Here is a 14,062-nt window from a genome sequence, read left to right as displayed (position 1 = left end):
TCCTCATAATTCTAATAATGGGAAAGAAGAGCCAGCTTACCAGAGATGCTCAGCACTAATAAGGCCACTCGCATATTTCCCAAAACATTAATTTACGTTTCCTACCTAAATATGGCCTGTGGGGGAGAGGCCTTTCCTACCTAAATATGGCCTGTGGGGGAGAGGCCGTTCTTATCAATGGTTCTTTCAAGTGACAGGATTCTGCGTGCCTGTGGTTCGGGTAGAAAGGCGCCATAAACACAGATCACCTTCCCATTTAGTGCCGTGCATTCCTCGTGTCGCGAGGCGGCTGCATCTCAGAGCAGGGACATTGCAGGCCACCCCAAGGTCAGGGACAGATGAGTGGCACGGGGGACGAGAGGCTATGGGACGTGGAGCCTGTTTGAGGTGGTGGGGACCGGGGGGTGGCACAGCCAGAGGTGAGACTTGGCCGTCGCCCCTCGGCACCCTGCGTGTGGCCGCAGGGTTGAGCCGGGCAGCCGGGTGGGTCAGCGTGTTCGAGGTTGTGGAGGGTGGGTGAGCCATGCCGATCAGGGCAGTAGAAGACCTTGGAAAGAGTCGAGGCTGCTTGGCACAGAGCAGAGCTTCCCAACTGGTGCCTGATGGTCAGCCCGTGGTCCCTGGCACCTGGGGCATTGTGGGCCACCTCCGCCTTCGCCGCACGCGTGTGCCGTGACGCGACACAGGTGTCCTGGAGGGGCAGGGGAGTTCCGAGGGCAGAGCTGAGCAGATGAGACGAACGTCAGGGCAGAGGGAAGCTCAGCCTCAGAGATGTTGGCTGAAACGGCACCTCAGCTGTAGAACAGAGAGAGCTCCCTGCAGCCTCACATGGCGCTGTGTGACCTCCTGGGGCTGGAGCCCTGGGACAGCGCCTCCTCCACCCCGTGACCAGGCCTCGCCCCGGAAAGCCCTGGCTCCCCCACCTCCTGGTTTGTTTATCTGAGAGAAGGGGGGGGATGAACGGATCTTTATGTAGAACTTATTTACAAAAGGCACCACAGCCGCAGGGCCAGAAGTAAACTGCAAAGGCCAGACCTCGCTGACCGCCCCTCTCCAGGGCCCACATGCCGCACCCAACACTCGAGGGCCTTCAGGCGCCCCAGGGGCTGACCTCACTCAGGGCCCAGCCACAAAAGCCTGTCGTATTTTTGAGTGACCAGCTTGATCTGAAATACAGAGAAGGGACTTCCCTGGTGGCACAGTGGTTAGGAATCTGCCTGCCAATGCAGGGGACACGGGTTCGAGCCCTGGTCCGGGAAGATCCCACATGCCGCGGAGCAGCTAAGCCCGTGCACCACAACTGCTGAGCCTGCGCTCTAGAGCCCGCGAGCCACAACTACTTGAGCCCACGCGCCGCAACTACTGAAGCCCGCGCGCCTGGAGCCCGTGCTCCGCAACGAGAGAAACCACCGCAATGAGAAGCCCACGCACCACAACGAAGAGTAGCCCCTGCTCGCCACAGCTAGAGAAAGCCTGCGTGCAGCAACGAAGACCCAACGCAGCCAAAAATAAAATAAACAAATAAATAAAATACAGAGAAAAAAATGGAGGAAATGTGCCCTAGAAGGAAAAGAGTGAGAAATGCCACTGGCCTCTTGTTGTTGGCTTATTTATTTTACGTACTTTCATAATGGAATTTTTTTTTACTGAGTATACTAGGTGTTGGGTTTTTATTTGCATTTTTGTTTTTATTTATTGTCATTGGTGTTAAGTTCTGATTTGATATTAAAAATTTAAATTAGCCCAGTATTTGTTTGGATGTTATTTATAGTTTTAACCTTTATGAGGTGAATATCAACCAGAATGGTAAAATGCAGCTGTGCCATCTCCTGACAAATTGATACGAAAAGGAAAATTAACCAGAATTTTATGGGACAGTTTCCACTATGAAACTAAAAATGTCAAAACTAGAACACTGTTAAAATCTAAGTATCCTACTGTTAATTATAAAAGAAATGCCACGTAGGGTTAAATAGTCTATAATTTGGGATCTTGGGTTGATTGCATTTTGTTGGTAAATGGAAGCAGAGGGTTCAGGAACTACGATTAGGTTGTCAGTAAAGCTGACATCTTTTAAAATTGAAGACCTGCAGATTACAAATAAATTTTAATGTTCATGTGCTCTCATGCCATATTCTAAGGAGGTCAGTTACAGCAGAGCAGCTGTAAACAGCTGTGCAGGTTGTAGACCGCACAAGTCTGGGAGGTGCCACACGCCTGGTAGTCCCAGTGAAGGGTACTCCCGATGTTGTTCAGTGCCATCCCAGCTGGGGCCCTGCGTCAGGGGCCCGTGCCTTGTGAGATTCCGTTCACGGTAGTAAACCTGACAGCCAGACTGTTGTGTGCGCCTGTCCCCTCCCCCGGCCAGCTTCCACACTCTGGCCGAGTAACTTGCCAAGTCAGAAGAGCTCTGATCCATCCTGCTTTAACCCACAAGTCACCACTGCTTCATCCTCGCTCTTCCCTGGCTTCCTGCTTTCCTCAGAAAACGGATGGGGTGACATGGAAACAGCACCGGCAGGGGTGCTCCGGGGGCCACACCCCGTCAGCCCCCCTCCCAGGAGCAGGAGCAGGGTCCTTAACAGAGGGAACCGCAGTTCTGGGGACACGATAGCTCACAGTGACACAGTTACTAGCACACGTTTCTCCTCATTATTCCCGTATTCAAAAGAGAAATACGAATGGGGGAGATGGGATACGTGAGACCTTTTGAGTCAGGAAAAGCGCTGGTCTTTTTATGGCAAAGTCTGTAACAGAAAGCTTGGAGTTTTGTTTCCAGCTCTGTGGATCTTGTTGGAGGTGTGAAAAGGTGGAGTTGGCCCTGTGTTTTTATTTTTATCTTACTTGGAAGGGGAAACCCGTGGGATCCTTCCGAACTTGGACATGTTGTTGTAAACACTTGGTGGTCGTTCTCTTCCCTCCTGCTGCCTGGTTTCCCGCACCCCGCCCCGGCCTCTCCCAGGGCCCCGGGCCCCCAGAGGCGGCGGTGTGCCCGCGTCTTCCTCTCCTCCCCATGGTCTTGGCCGCATCACGCTCTCATTTTCCACCATTTGCTCAAACGGCAGCCTAAGAGGACATTGGTTCTTGGCTGTTAGGACTCTCACGCCCAAGTTGAGCGGCTCACCCCGCAGGCCCGTGCTCACCTTTCTTAGTGCCGCGTTTGGTTCTGCAGGGTCCTCCCCACCGTCATCTCAGAGTGCCACACTGCCTTCCTCGAGTGCCTGGCCGCTCGCTGCCTCCGGCTACAGTCGCTCTCTCAGCAGCCTTGTGCCCGCTCCTAGTATTGCAGGTACGCACCTGGCCTCTCGACTTGCAGGTAGCCTTTTCTCTCTTTCCGCAAACAAAACGGATGGCCTGGCTTTTCCTGGTGGTCTGTCTGCTCCTCCCTGAGCTGGGAGGCCATGTGGTGTGATGGAGAGCGGGCCTGAGCTTTGCTGAGCAGCCGTGGGGCCTCGGGCACCACTGCTCCCACCCACCACCCACCCCAGTGGAGTGGGAATGGTGACAGCTCCTCCGGGGATTCTGTAAACTCCCCAGGGCAGGATGTGGCACATCAGCTGCCTTCCCCTCCCCTCCCCTCCCCTCCCTTCCCTCCGTAGCCATGAGACCAGGGGCAGAGGAGCCTTAAAGACGCAAAGGCGGCCACCTCTGGGGACCTGCTGTTAACTTGCATTGGCCACCAGGGGCTAGGAGGCCACAGCAGCCCCGTGCTTCACGGCCGTCTCTGGGATCAGTGCAGGGCCTGGGTTGTTCCTCTCTCAGTATAGACCTTACGAGTCTTTCAAGTTAGAAATTTCTTTTAGGCTGAGAGGAGAATTGAGAATTGTTTGTCATAGTAACTTCAAAGGAATTGTTATCTGGAAATTTTAAGACAAGGATAGAGATAATGGACACACACACAAACAGAATGTGTACAGTACAGGTTTATAAAAAGAGGTGGAACTTAAGTAAAGAGGGTTTATTGTTTATAAATTTCTTCAAATATGTTTCTGCATTCCACCAGCCTTTGTTTAAATCCGTGTAAGAATGCTGTAGGAATTCCTTTTATACCAGTGCCTAGGGGAGAAAGCAGTTTTGATGTACTTTAGCGTCTTATTTAAAAAGAGAGAGAAAAAGAGCTTCTGGATTATGTCTATTCCTTCTAATGTTTATTCCCTCTGATGTTTACAAAGGGGATGCATTAGGCCTTTAATGCTTCCCAATCATTTGGCTAAAGAGATGGGCAAACAAAACCGTCTTCCCATATCTCAGGCAGTTTTTTATGGCGTTTTGGTTTTTCTGATCAGTGACGCCTTTGCTCAGATTAGCATTTGTTGTTGTGAAGCTGCAGTCGACCCTGGCCGCCAGGGTGGCAGAGGCGCTCCACACGGGGCTTGTGCCGGCCTGGGCGCTGCCCTGCTGCCCAAGGAGCATGGTGACAGCGACCACTCTGCCTGCTGTCCTCGCAGCGCTGGGCCGCTGAAGCGGGCGTGGCAGGTGCTCCGGGCACAGGAGGGGCTGGAGCTGGTGGTCATTACTGGTTTTGGTTTTTCTCCCCAAGAGCCTTAAAGCAGGCTTCCCCCGGCCAAGGTGCCAAGATGCCAGACCGCTCAGCCCTGGGCCACACCCGTTTCTATAGGCATGGGGAGCGAGTCTCAAAGCCGCAAAGATGACGCTGGTCAGCGTGAGCTCAGGCAGGTTATGTCAGAGGGGGCGTTGCTTTGACAGGGGACTGACACCTAAAGAAATGGCGTAAAAAGCTCTTGACCTTGAGTAGTTTGTTATGAGATAAGATGTGTCCCAGCAGAATTTGTTAAGTTTGGCTTTAACACTGAACTACAAAAATGCAGTTTTTCTGGGTGGCAAGCGCGTGTCTGGCACATTTAGCAAATCAAGTATCAGAAGTACTGGCAAGGTCTATACCGGACACCAGCAGACTGTGTCTCTGGGCAGAAATTCAAGAGAGAGGATGCCTGTGGTCCTCGTGTGGGAGCTTGACTTGGTGCTTCATTCCGGTCACGCAGTCCTCTGGAGCCAGAGCGCCTGGTGTGATTCCCTAGGCGCTGCCGTGACTTTCCTTCTCTGTCTCAGGAATGCCTATGCTCCACTTCTCTGCCTTTCCAGGTAAACTGTCAGACATTAAATCGACGTGGTCCTCTGGCCCTGCCTCTCACACACAAGCCTCTCTGTCTCATGAACTGTGGAAGGTGCCCAGAAACACTACTGCACCCACAAGGCCACCTCCAGGGTTAACCAATCCCAAGCCTTCCTCCACCTGGGGAGCCAGTCCCCTCGGCTGGACCAGCTCCTACTCCTCGGGTACGCGTCCGTTCTCGTGTCCAAACGGGGTGGCTGGGACGGGGGTGTCCGTGCCTGCTCCGCTTGTCCTTTAGGGAAGATGCCTATCATTTTGTCCTGCGGCTCCTTTGTAAGGACTCCTGGACCCTGGGAGGGCTTAGGAGGGGCCAAGTCGCCCTAGACTCTCGGGGGTTATCTGGGCCCAGGCTCCGCTGCCTGTGTTTCAGCATCAGCCCTGGGTGCTCGCACACACAGCTTTGTTCGGAGCCAGGAGGTCCCGGCGGGCGGTCTCGGCACCCGCTGAGGGGCCGCACTGGGCCCTTGGAGAGGCCCGATCAACGAGCCTGAGGGTCTCGATTCCCAGTGTGAGCGCACCACCCCATCCTAAGTTGCCGCTCTGGAGGCTTCTTCCGGCCCCTGCTGAACTGCGGGGACGAGCCGGGCACAGGCATTTAAGAAGCCGAGAGTGAAGCCAGCCCTGCCAGCCTGCTTCATTTTTGTTAGCAAGTGGGATTTTAGAGCATTGGTTATAAAGCTGTGGGGGAGGGGGGCAGAGGAGGAGACCAGAACTTCCAGGCAGTTCTCAAGCCTCTGCCGCCACATCCGCGTCCCGGGGCTCTGCAGGGACTGTGACTCTGGGTTGGTTTCCGGGGGTTGGGAAAGGCTTGGAGCACAGGTTCGGCCCATGCTGCGTCCGTGTGGTGAGACGGGAGGGCATTGGGAAGAGCTGTCTGACTCACTGCAGCCTTGTTGACCGGGTTCTTCCCTGGGCACAGGTTCTGCCTGGAGTACTGACACCTCAGGAAGGACAAGCAGCTGGCTCGTTCTCCGCAACCTCACGCCCCAGGTACAGGCACCCGGTGGGGGCATCGCCAGGCCTGAGGGCCTTGTCGGTGACCTGAGGCCTCACTCGTGGCCCAAAGGCAGCGCCGGCAGCATGAGTCATTTAACCATGTTGCTGGTGAATTGTTTACCTTTCACTCTTCCGAGGCTGAAAGAGTGTCCCCTTATAAACAGAATTGCTCACCTGTACCCGCTCCAGAACGATTTGGCCTATGCTCACTTTTCCCAGGGTCGGGGGCCGCGAGGCTCTGTGATGTGCTCTGGAGAGAGGGGGTTGGAACCAAAGCAGGGTTTTCTCCTTCTTCTGTTAGCCCAACTCAGAAACTATAACTGAAATGTCCAAGATTTTAAATTACACAGTAAGTTACAAGGTGCAAAAGGTTAATATGATAATCATATAGTAAGCCCTTTCAAGGACAGACATCTTCCCAAGGTACAGTGCACCTGGATTTCATAAACGTGTATAGTGAAGAATCCCCAGGACGCGTGTTACCACCCCTCTGCTTCCTTAATCAGATCGATGGCTCCACCCTGCGGACGCTGTGCTTGCAGCACGGGCCTCTCATCACATTCCACCTGAACCTAACCCAAGGCAACGCCGTGGTCCGGTACAGCTCCAAGGAGGAAGCCGCCAAGGCCCAGAAGTCCCTGCACATGTATGTCCCTCCCCTGCCCCACGCAGCCCTGGCTGCAGCCCGGTGGTGCGGGGGCTGGGCATTGTGGGTGGGTCCTGGGGCCGCAGCCACAGAGCACCGCGGGCGGGCAGGAAGTCCGATGTGGTGTGGACAGGGTCGGCTGCCCCCGGGGCCTCTCTCCTCGGCTTGCACTCAGCTGCCCAGTCCTGTGTCCTCAAGTCTCTCAGCCTGAGTGTGTCTGTGTCCTGACTTCCTCTCCTTCTAAGGACACCAGTCTAAGTGAATTAGGGCCACCCCCCTGACCTCATATTACCTTAATTCCCTCTTTAAAGACCTCTTTCCAAATACAGGCACAGTGCGGTCTTGGGACCTAGGGCTTCAACATATGAATTTGGGGGGACACAATTCACCCCGTAATAGGTGTCTTGTGACGTGTCGGTTTCTTCTGCTGCTGAAGTGCCGTGGCTCGGCCTCCCCCCAACCCAGTAGGGAAAGGGTCCCCCAAGAGAGCACATGTAGAGCCCGGTGATAGAAGATGCTCTGTCCATAGAAGATGTCTCCAGGCATACGACACAGTCAGACCCACTGCTGGGCCTCGTAGTGGTCCCTGCAGCCAACTCCTCTCCCCTGATTAAAGGATGCTTTTGATAAGATGTGTGAGTAGACCTACTCAGCGACATCACTTGGGGTGTGGGCCCTAGAAGTTAATCCTTCCTATTTTTAGCCCAGGGTATAAAATTGCACTGACCCTAAATGATGCCCAAGTTTAATGGTCCATTCATGCACTTCCTTAAGAATGTGCTCTCTACACCGACACAACATAGCTGCTAGAAGTCTAAAGTGAGAAGAAAAGGTCATAATCTGGCCTTGGAAATAGCTATACTAAAACGTAAACTGCAGGACCATTTCTGGGTGGCCTGTGACATGAAGCCTCCAGCTGCCCTTTTCCCATTGAAAAAAAAAGGGGGGGAACGCCAACGAGGCGAACACAGGAAGACACACAGCTGCTCTGCTCACATGACCCCTGTTCTGCTTTTTTTGTTTGTTTTGAGTTTTTGTTTTGAGATGTAACTGACATACAACAGCGTGTCAGTTTAGAGTGTAGTGTTGATTTGACACATTTATATATTGCAATATGGTTACCACCGTGTGAGCTAACACCCACATCAGGGTACATGATTATTATTTCCTTTTTGTGGTGAGAACATTTAAGATCTACTGTCTCAGCAACTTTGAAGTAAAGGATACAGAATTGCTAACTGTAGTCACCGCGCTGTACACGAGCTCCCCAGAACTCACTCATCTTCTAACTGGAAATTTGTACCCTGAGACCAACCTCTCCCCATTTCCCACCCACAGCCCCCGGTAACCACCATTCTACTCCCGAATGTTTCAACAAGTTTGGCTTTTTTAGATTCCGTATATGATTGATATCACGCAGTATTTATCTTTGACTTATCTCACTTAGCATAAGACCCTCAGGATTAATCCATGTTGTTGCAGGATTTCCTTCTTTCTCATGGCTGAATAATATTCCAGTGTGTCTGTTTGTATCTCTGTGTGTGTGTGTGTGTGTGTGTGTATAAACATCTTCTTTATCCACTGATTTGTTGACAATTAGGTTGTTTCCATATCTTGACTATTTAAGTAATGCTGCAGTAAACATGGGAGTTCAGATATCTATCTCTTCAATAGCCTATTTTCATTTCCTTTGGATATATACACAGACGTGGGCTTGCTGGATTGTATGGTTGTTCTAGTCTGAATTTTTTGAGGAACGTGTATAGTTTTTCCACAGTGGCTACACCAATTTACGTTCCCACCAGCAGTGTAGGAGGGTTTCCTTTTCTCCACATCCTCACCAACACTTGTTATTTCTTGTCTTCTTAATGATAGCTGGTCTAACTAGTGTGAGGTGATACCTCATTGTGGTTTTGACTTGCATTTCCCTGATAATTAGTGATGCTGAGCATCTTTTCATGTGTCTGTTGGCCATTTCTATGTCTTCTTCGGGAAGATGTCTATTCAGTTCCTTTGCCCATTTTTTAGTCAGATTGTTTGGGGTTTTTTTGTTATTGAGTTATATGAGTTCTCTATATATTTGAGTTACAGGATATTCTCTGTATCAGATAGATAGTTTGCAAATACTTTTCCCATTTTATAGGTTGTGTTTTCATTTTGTTGATGGTTTCCTTTGCTGTGCAGAAGCTTTTTAGTCTGATGTAGTCCCACTTGTTGATTTTTTTCTTTTGTTGCTTGTGCTTTTGCTGTCATCCAAAATTTTGTTGCAAAGACCAGTGTCAAGGAGCTTTTTCCCTATGTTTGCTTCTAGGAGTTTTATGGTTTCAGGTCTTATGTTTAAGTCTTTAGTCCATTTCAAGTTAATTTTTGTGAGTGGTGTAAGGTAGGGGTCCAGTTTCATTTTTTTGCGTGTGGTCGTCCAGTTTTCCCAACACCATTTATCGAAGGGACTGTCCTTTCCCCATTGAGTATCCTTGGTGCCCTTGTCAAATATTAGTTGACTGTATATGTGGGGATCTATTTCTGGACTCTCTATTCTGTTCCATTGGTCTATGTATCTGTTTTTATGCCAGTACCATACTGTTTTGATTACTGTAGCTGTGTAGTGTTGTTTGAAATCAGGAAGTTTGATGCGTCCAGCTTTGTTCTTTCTCAGGATTGCTTTGGCTATTTGGGGTCTTTTGTGGTTCCATACACATTTTAGGATTGTTTATACATTTCTATGAAGAATGCCATTGGAATATGATAGGGATTGCGCTGAATCTATAGATGGCTTTAGGTTGTATGGGTATTTTAGAAGTATTTTTAATTCTTTCAATCCATGAATACAGGATGGCTTTCCTTTTGTATCTTCTTCAATTTCTTTCATCAAAGTCTTGTAGTTTCCATGGTATAGATCTTTCACTTCCTTGGTTAAATTTATTCCTAAGTATTTTATTGTTTTTGATGCTATTGTGAATTGGATTTCTTCTTTATTTCTTTTTCAGATATTTCATTGTTAGTGTATAGAAAGAAATGCAACTGCTCTCTGGGTGTTGATTTTATATTCTGCAATTTTACTGAATTCTTTGATTACTTCCAACAGATGTTTGATGGAGTCTTTAGGGTTATCTCTATGTAAGATGATGTCATCTGCAAATAAATTTTATTTCTTCCCTTCCAGCTTGGATACTTTTTGTTTCTTTATCTTGCCTGATTGCTCTGGCTAAGACTTCCAATACTGTATCAAACAGAAGAGGTGAGAGTGAGCACCCTTGTCTCGCTCCTGACCTTAGAAGAAGAGCTTTCAACCTCTTACCATTGAAAATGATGTTAGCTTTGTGTATATGTATGGTTTTTATTATGTTGAGGCCTGTTCTTTCTGTACCCTATTTGTTGAGGAGTCTTCCTCATGAAAGGACGTGGTATTTTGTCAGATGTTATTTCTACGCCCGTTGAGATGATCACATGATTTTGACCTTCCATTCTGTTAATGTGGTGTATCCCATCTATTGACGTACATATGTTGAACCACCACCCCTGCCTGAATCCCAGAGATAAGTCCCGCTTAACCGGCGTGTACTTTGTTGAGAATCTTTACTTTTTTGAGAATTTTTGCATCTATATTCATTTATATTGGTCTGTGGGTTTTTTTGTGTGTGTTTTGGGGGGTTTTGTTTCTTGTTTTTTGTTTTGTTTGTTTGTTTGTTTGTAGTGTCCTTATCTGGCTTTAGTATCAGGATAATATTGGCCTTATAAAATGAGTTTGGGAGTGTTCCCTCCTCTTGAGTTTTTTTGGAAAAGTTTGAGAAGATTTGATGTTAATTCCCCTTTAAGTGTTTGGTAGAATTCATCACTGAAACCATCTGTGTGGTCCTGGGCTTTTCTGTATTGGGGGTAATGAGCTGATTACTGATTCAACCTCCTTACTCATTACTGGTCCATTCAGATTTTCTATTGATGATTCAATTTTGGTAAATCGTATGTTTCTAGAAATTTGAACATTTCTTCTAGATTATCCAGTTTGTTGGCACATCCTGTGTATTTCTGTGTTATCAGTTGTCATGTCTCCCTTTCATTTCTGATTTTGTTTATTTGTGTCTTCTTTTTTTCTTGCTTAGTCTAGCTAAAGGTTTGTCAATTCTGTGTATCTTTTCAAAAAACCAGCTCTTATTTTCGTTGCTGTCCTGCTCTTTTAGGTGTGTTCTGGGAAACACTACCATCTTGGCCGAGTTCGCTGGCGAAGAAGAAGTGAACCGTTTCTTAGCCCAAGGCCAAGCACTGCCGCCCACCTCCAGCTGGCAGCCCAGCGCTGGGACCAGCCAGACGCGGCTGGGCGCCTCGGGCAGCTCCCACGGCCTGGTTCGCAGCGACACTGGCCACTGGAACGCCCCGTGCCTGGCAGGCAAAGGGAGCAGCGACCTGCTGTGGGGCGGGGTCCCCCAGTACTCCAGCAGCCTGTGGGGCCCCCCCAGTAGCGACGATGGCAGGGTCATCGGAAGCCCAACCCCGCTGAACACTCTGCTTCCCGGCGACCTTCTCAGTGGGGAGTCCATCTAGCCCGGAGAGGCCGCGTGGGCACCGCAGTCATCAGCACTAGGAAGAAACGCTGACCCTTTCCAGTCCGGGCGTCGCTGAGGACCCCGCTTGACCCGAGCAGCCCGGCAGCCCTTTCGAGTACCTCTGTCCAGTACTGAAGACGAACCTTGGCCGCAGTCCTTGCGAACTGTTCCCAAGACAGTGCGGGCTGCGCTGGGTCAGTGTCATGTGTGATGACAGGATGCTTCTCACAGCTTTTTATTTTGTGTCGTCCTATGTTTGTATGGTGTGTTGTCATTTTGATTTTTTAAGTATAAAAGCTGCTTAGAATAGTTCTATCATGAAGGGCACTTTTCAGATTGTGGGCTGGAAAGGGTTATTTTATCAAGGGGGTGGGGAGGGAGGGAGGGAGACGAGAAAGCCTATTTAAAACGAGCCTGTGACGATTATGCACATTACCAGAGGCGGACCCCGTAATCAGGGGGAGCTGGCGTCCATCACTGGGACGCGGTCCTGGCGGCCCAGACCAGCGAGCCGAGCGGAAGGAGCGGTCTGCGATCTGTTCTCTGTTCCCACGGAGCCGCCTATGCACATTACCCTTGTTTCATTACTTTTTCATGTCATTTTTTTTAATCCCAAAAAATATTTTTTAAAAGTTAAAAAAAATAGACATATCAAACATGCAAATACTTGAATCCAGCAGGCCAATAATGAAATGTGAACACTTTCTAAGTCTAATTCTACACTTCCAGGTTGGCATCAGTACGCAGAAACAGGCTCTAGGAAAAATTTCTAAGTTCACAGCCTATGTGTGTGTGTGTTGAAACAGAAGCACGTGTGTGTGTGCGTGCGTGTGCGTGCGCACTTTCTGTGTGTGTTAAGTGTGTGAGGGATTTAACTGTGGGTTTTCCCTTTTATTCAGTATGTGCTTTTTTTTTTTGGCGCATTGGTCAAACGTTTGTTATTATTAGCTTCTAACTTTGCACTGAGTGTCCCTGCCCTTCCTTTAGCTAATCCTATACATTAAAGAGAATTCATAGGACAGGGCCGGTGACAATTCATGTGTAAATGTTTACTCAAGGACTCTGTTATTGCGTTTAAAAATTACAGTGTATATCTCTGGAGAAATAATATGTATACCTACCTTTAGCAGCTTTTTATTGTGGACTAATGCAAGAAAATTATTACCAGAGTATTGCACCATTTTTCCATTTGGAATATAAAGTTAAAGAGAAAACAACTCTCGTTGAACTGTGGCCATAGATACTTGTAGAGGGTGGATGGTTCCGCGGGAGGAACGGAAACAAGCACTTGGACGTGGGTTGTGACTCTGCTTTCGGAGGAGCCCGAGGTGAGGGCTCCCACCTGTTTACAGACCTTTTTTTCTCCTTCAGACTTTAAAATAAAAAAATTTTAAAAAGGAATTTAAAAAAAGAAAAGAAAAAAAAAAAAGACTTCCGTCGTAAAGAAACCTATTTTCAGAATGCAGATCCGCTACTTCAGAGCTCTGGGATTGAACAGTGTTGTTTTCCCCTCCGGCCACCGTCGTGGACTCTGTCGACTGTCCCCTTCGTCCAGGTGACGAGTTGTGGTCACTGTCTTGCACACGCGGATGCGCTCTCAGGAAAGCCAGGGTTCCCGAGGGGCAGCTCCACACCATTTCATGTATTTTGTAACCCAACTCCTAGCACTGAAGATGTTATTAAAAAACAAACAAAAAATAAAGAAAAAAAAGAAAAAAGAGGAAAAAAAAACACAAAGAAGAAAGATACCTAATCTCTAACGTGTAGCAGTTACGTATGTACCAAATAATGGACTCAAAGGAAATAGATGTTCGAAGAGTGCTTTATATATTAAAAATTGCTTTATGTTTTAAAAATGATCAATGTTTTGATTGTTTTGCAAGAAAGAAAGACAATGGAGTAACATACCCTTGAGTATGTTTAAAAAAATATATGAACATGTGCTCCCTGCCTGCTTGATCAGGAAACTTGTGCATTACATTTTTTTTAATTAGCTTTTTAATGGTTTTATCAAAACAAAACAAAAAAAAAAACAAAAAAAAAGAAAAGAAAAAACAGTTCCTGCAAAATTGCAGATCAACAAAAGCTGGTTTTATAGAGGATCATGAACTATGCACAAACTGGTTCAAGACTTTTTTCTCAAGTTCAGTAGTGTATTTAGCTAAACAGACCTTCCTCAGAGTAAGTGCATCTCATTGCCATTACATGCGTTCTGTATATTTGATGTACACGTCCCTGCGTTATGTACACCAAATATACGTGCGTGCGTGCCCGTGTGCACCCAGACATACAGCTTCCCATGCTGCATTTAGCATCGAGTTGTAGAAAACTGATATTTTTGAATTGAGGATGGAAGTAAAGATTCTCTCTGTTTTTGTTTTTTGTTGGGGTGGGTTTGGTTTTTTCCTTTGGACCTTTTATTTTGAATTAAAGATGTCTGTAACTCTGAGATTAAAAGACAAGTTTGTGGCTTTTAATGTTTTTCCTCATAGAATGTGATTGTTGAAGAAAATGCACCGAAAGTTGCTTTCAAAAGTACAACGCTTTGTTGAATCTTAATAAATTGCAATTTTTTTTCTTGGCTGTTCAAATAAATGTGTTTTTTATTTTTCAGAGGCGGATGTCATCCAAATTCACTTTGTATGTGTTGGGAGAGAGAGTTGTCCTACTGTGTGTAAGAAATTCCCTGTGTCGTCTTATGCCGTCCTCAGAGTTCACGTATATATAATCAGATACCCTCCAAGT

At 47.8% G+C, this 14,062-nt stretch overlaps 1 protein-coding gene and 1 pseudogene across 7 annotated transcripts in view; both read left to right on the top strand.

Moving 5' to 3' along the window:
- TNRC6C (trinucleotide repeat containing adaptor 6C) overlaps positions 1–12,773 on the top strand; it is an 83,180-nt gene extending 70,407 nt beyond the window's left edge. For 2 of the 6 annotated variants that reach the window (XM_029210729.1, XM_029210727.1), the window contains 5 exons: positions 3,173–3,289; positions 5,104–5,298; positions 6,054–6,124; positions 6,637–6,776; positions 10,955–12,773. In XM_029210729.1, coding sequence (XP_029066562.1) covers positions 3,173–3,289; positions 5,104–5,298; positions 6,054–6,124; positions 6,637–6,776; positions 10,955–11,315 — 884 coding nt within the window. In that variant the 3' untranslated portion in view covers positions 11,316–12,773. Of the gene's footprint in view, positions 1–1,229; positions 1,294–3,172; positions 3,290–5,103; positions 5,299–6,053; positions 6,125–6,636; positions 6,777–10,954 lie in introns of those variants that run through there. The other 4 variants (XM_029210731.1, XM_029210732.1, XM_029210728.1 and 1 more) reach the window with 3 other exon arrangements.
- On the top strand, positions 11,950–12,773 carry LOC114888563 (annotated as a pseudogene). The gene has a single exon (XR_003791817.1). The product of XR_003791817.1 is annotated as an uncharacterized LOC114888563 (transcript).
- Positions 12,774–14,062: the final 1,289 nt, after the last annotated feature.

Source organism: Monodon monoceros, unplaced genomic scaffold (genome assembly GCF_005190385.1).
Source record: "Monodon monoceros isolate NGI ecotype Baffin Bay Population unplaced genomic scaffold, NGI_Narwhal_1 Super_Scaffold_9, whole genome shotgun sequence".
Lineage (NCBI taxonomy): Eukaryota > Metazoa > Chordata > Mammalia > Artiodactyla > Monodontidae > Monodon > Monodon monoceros.
This window is presented reverse-complemented; position numbering and strand designations above follow the sequence as displayed.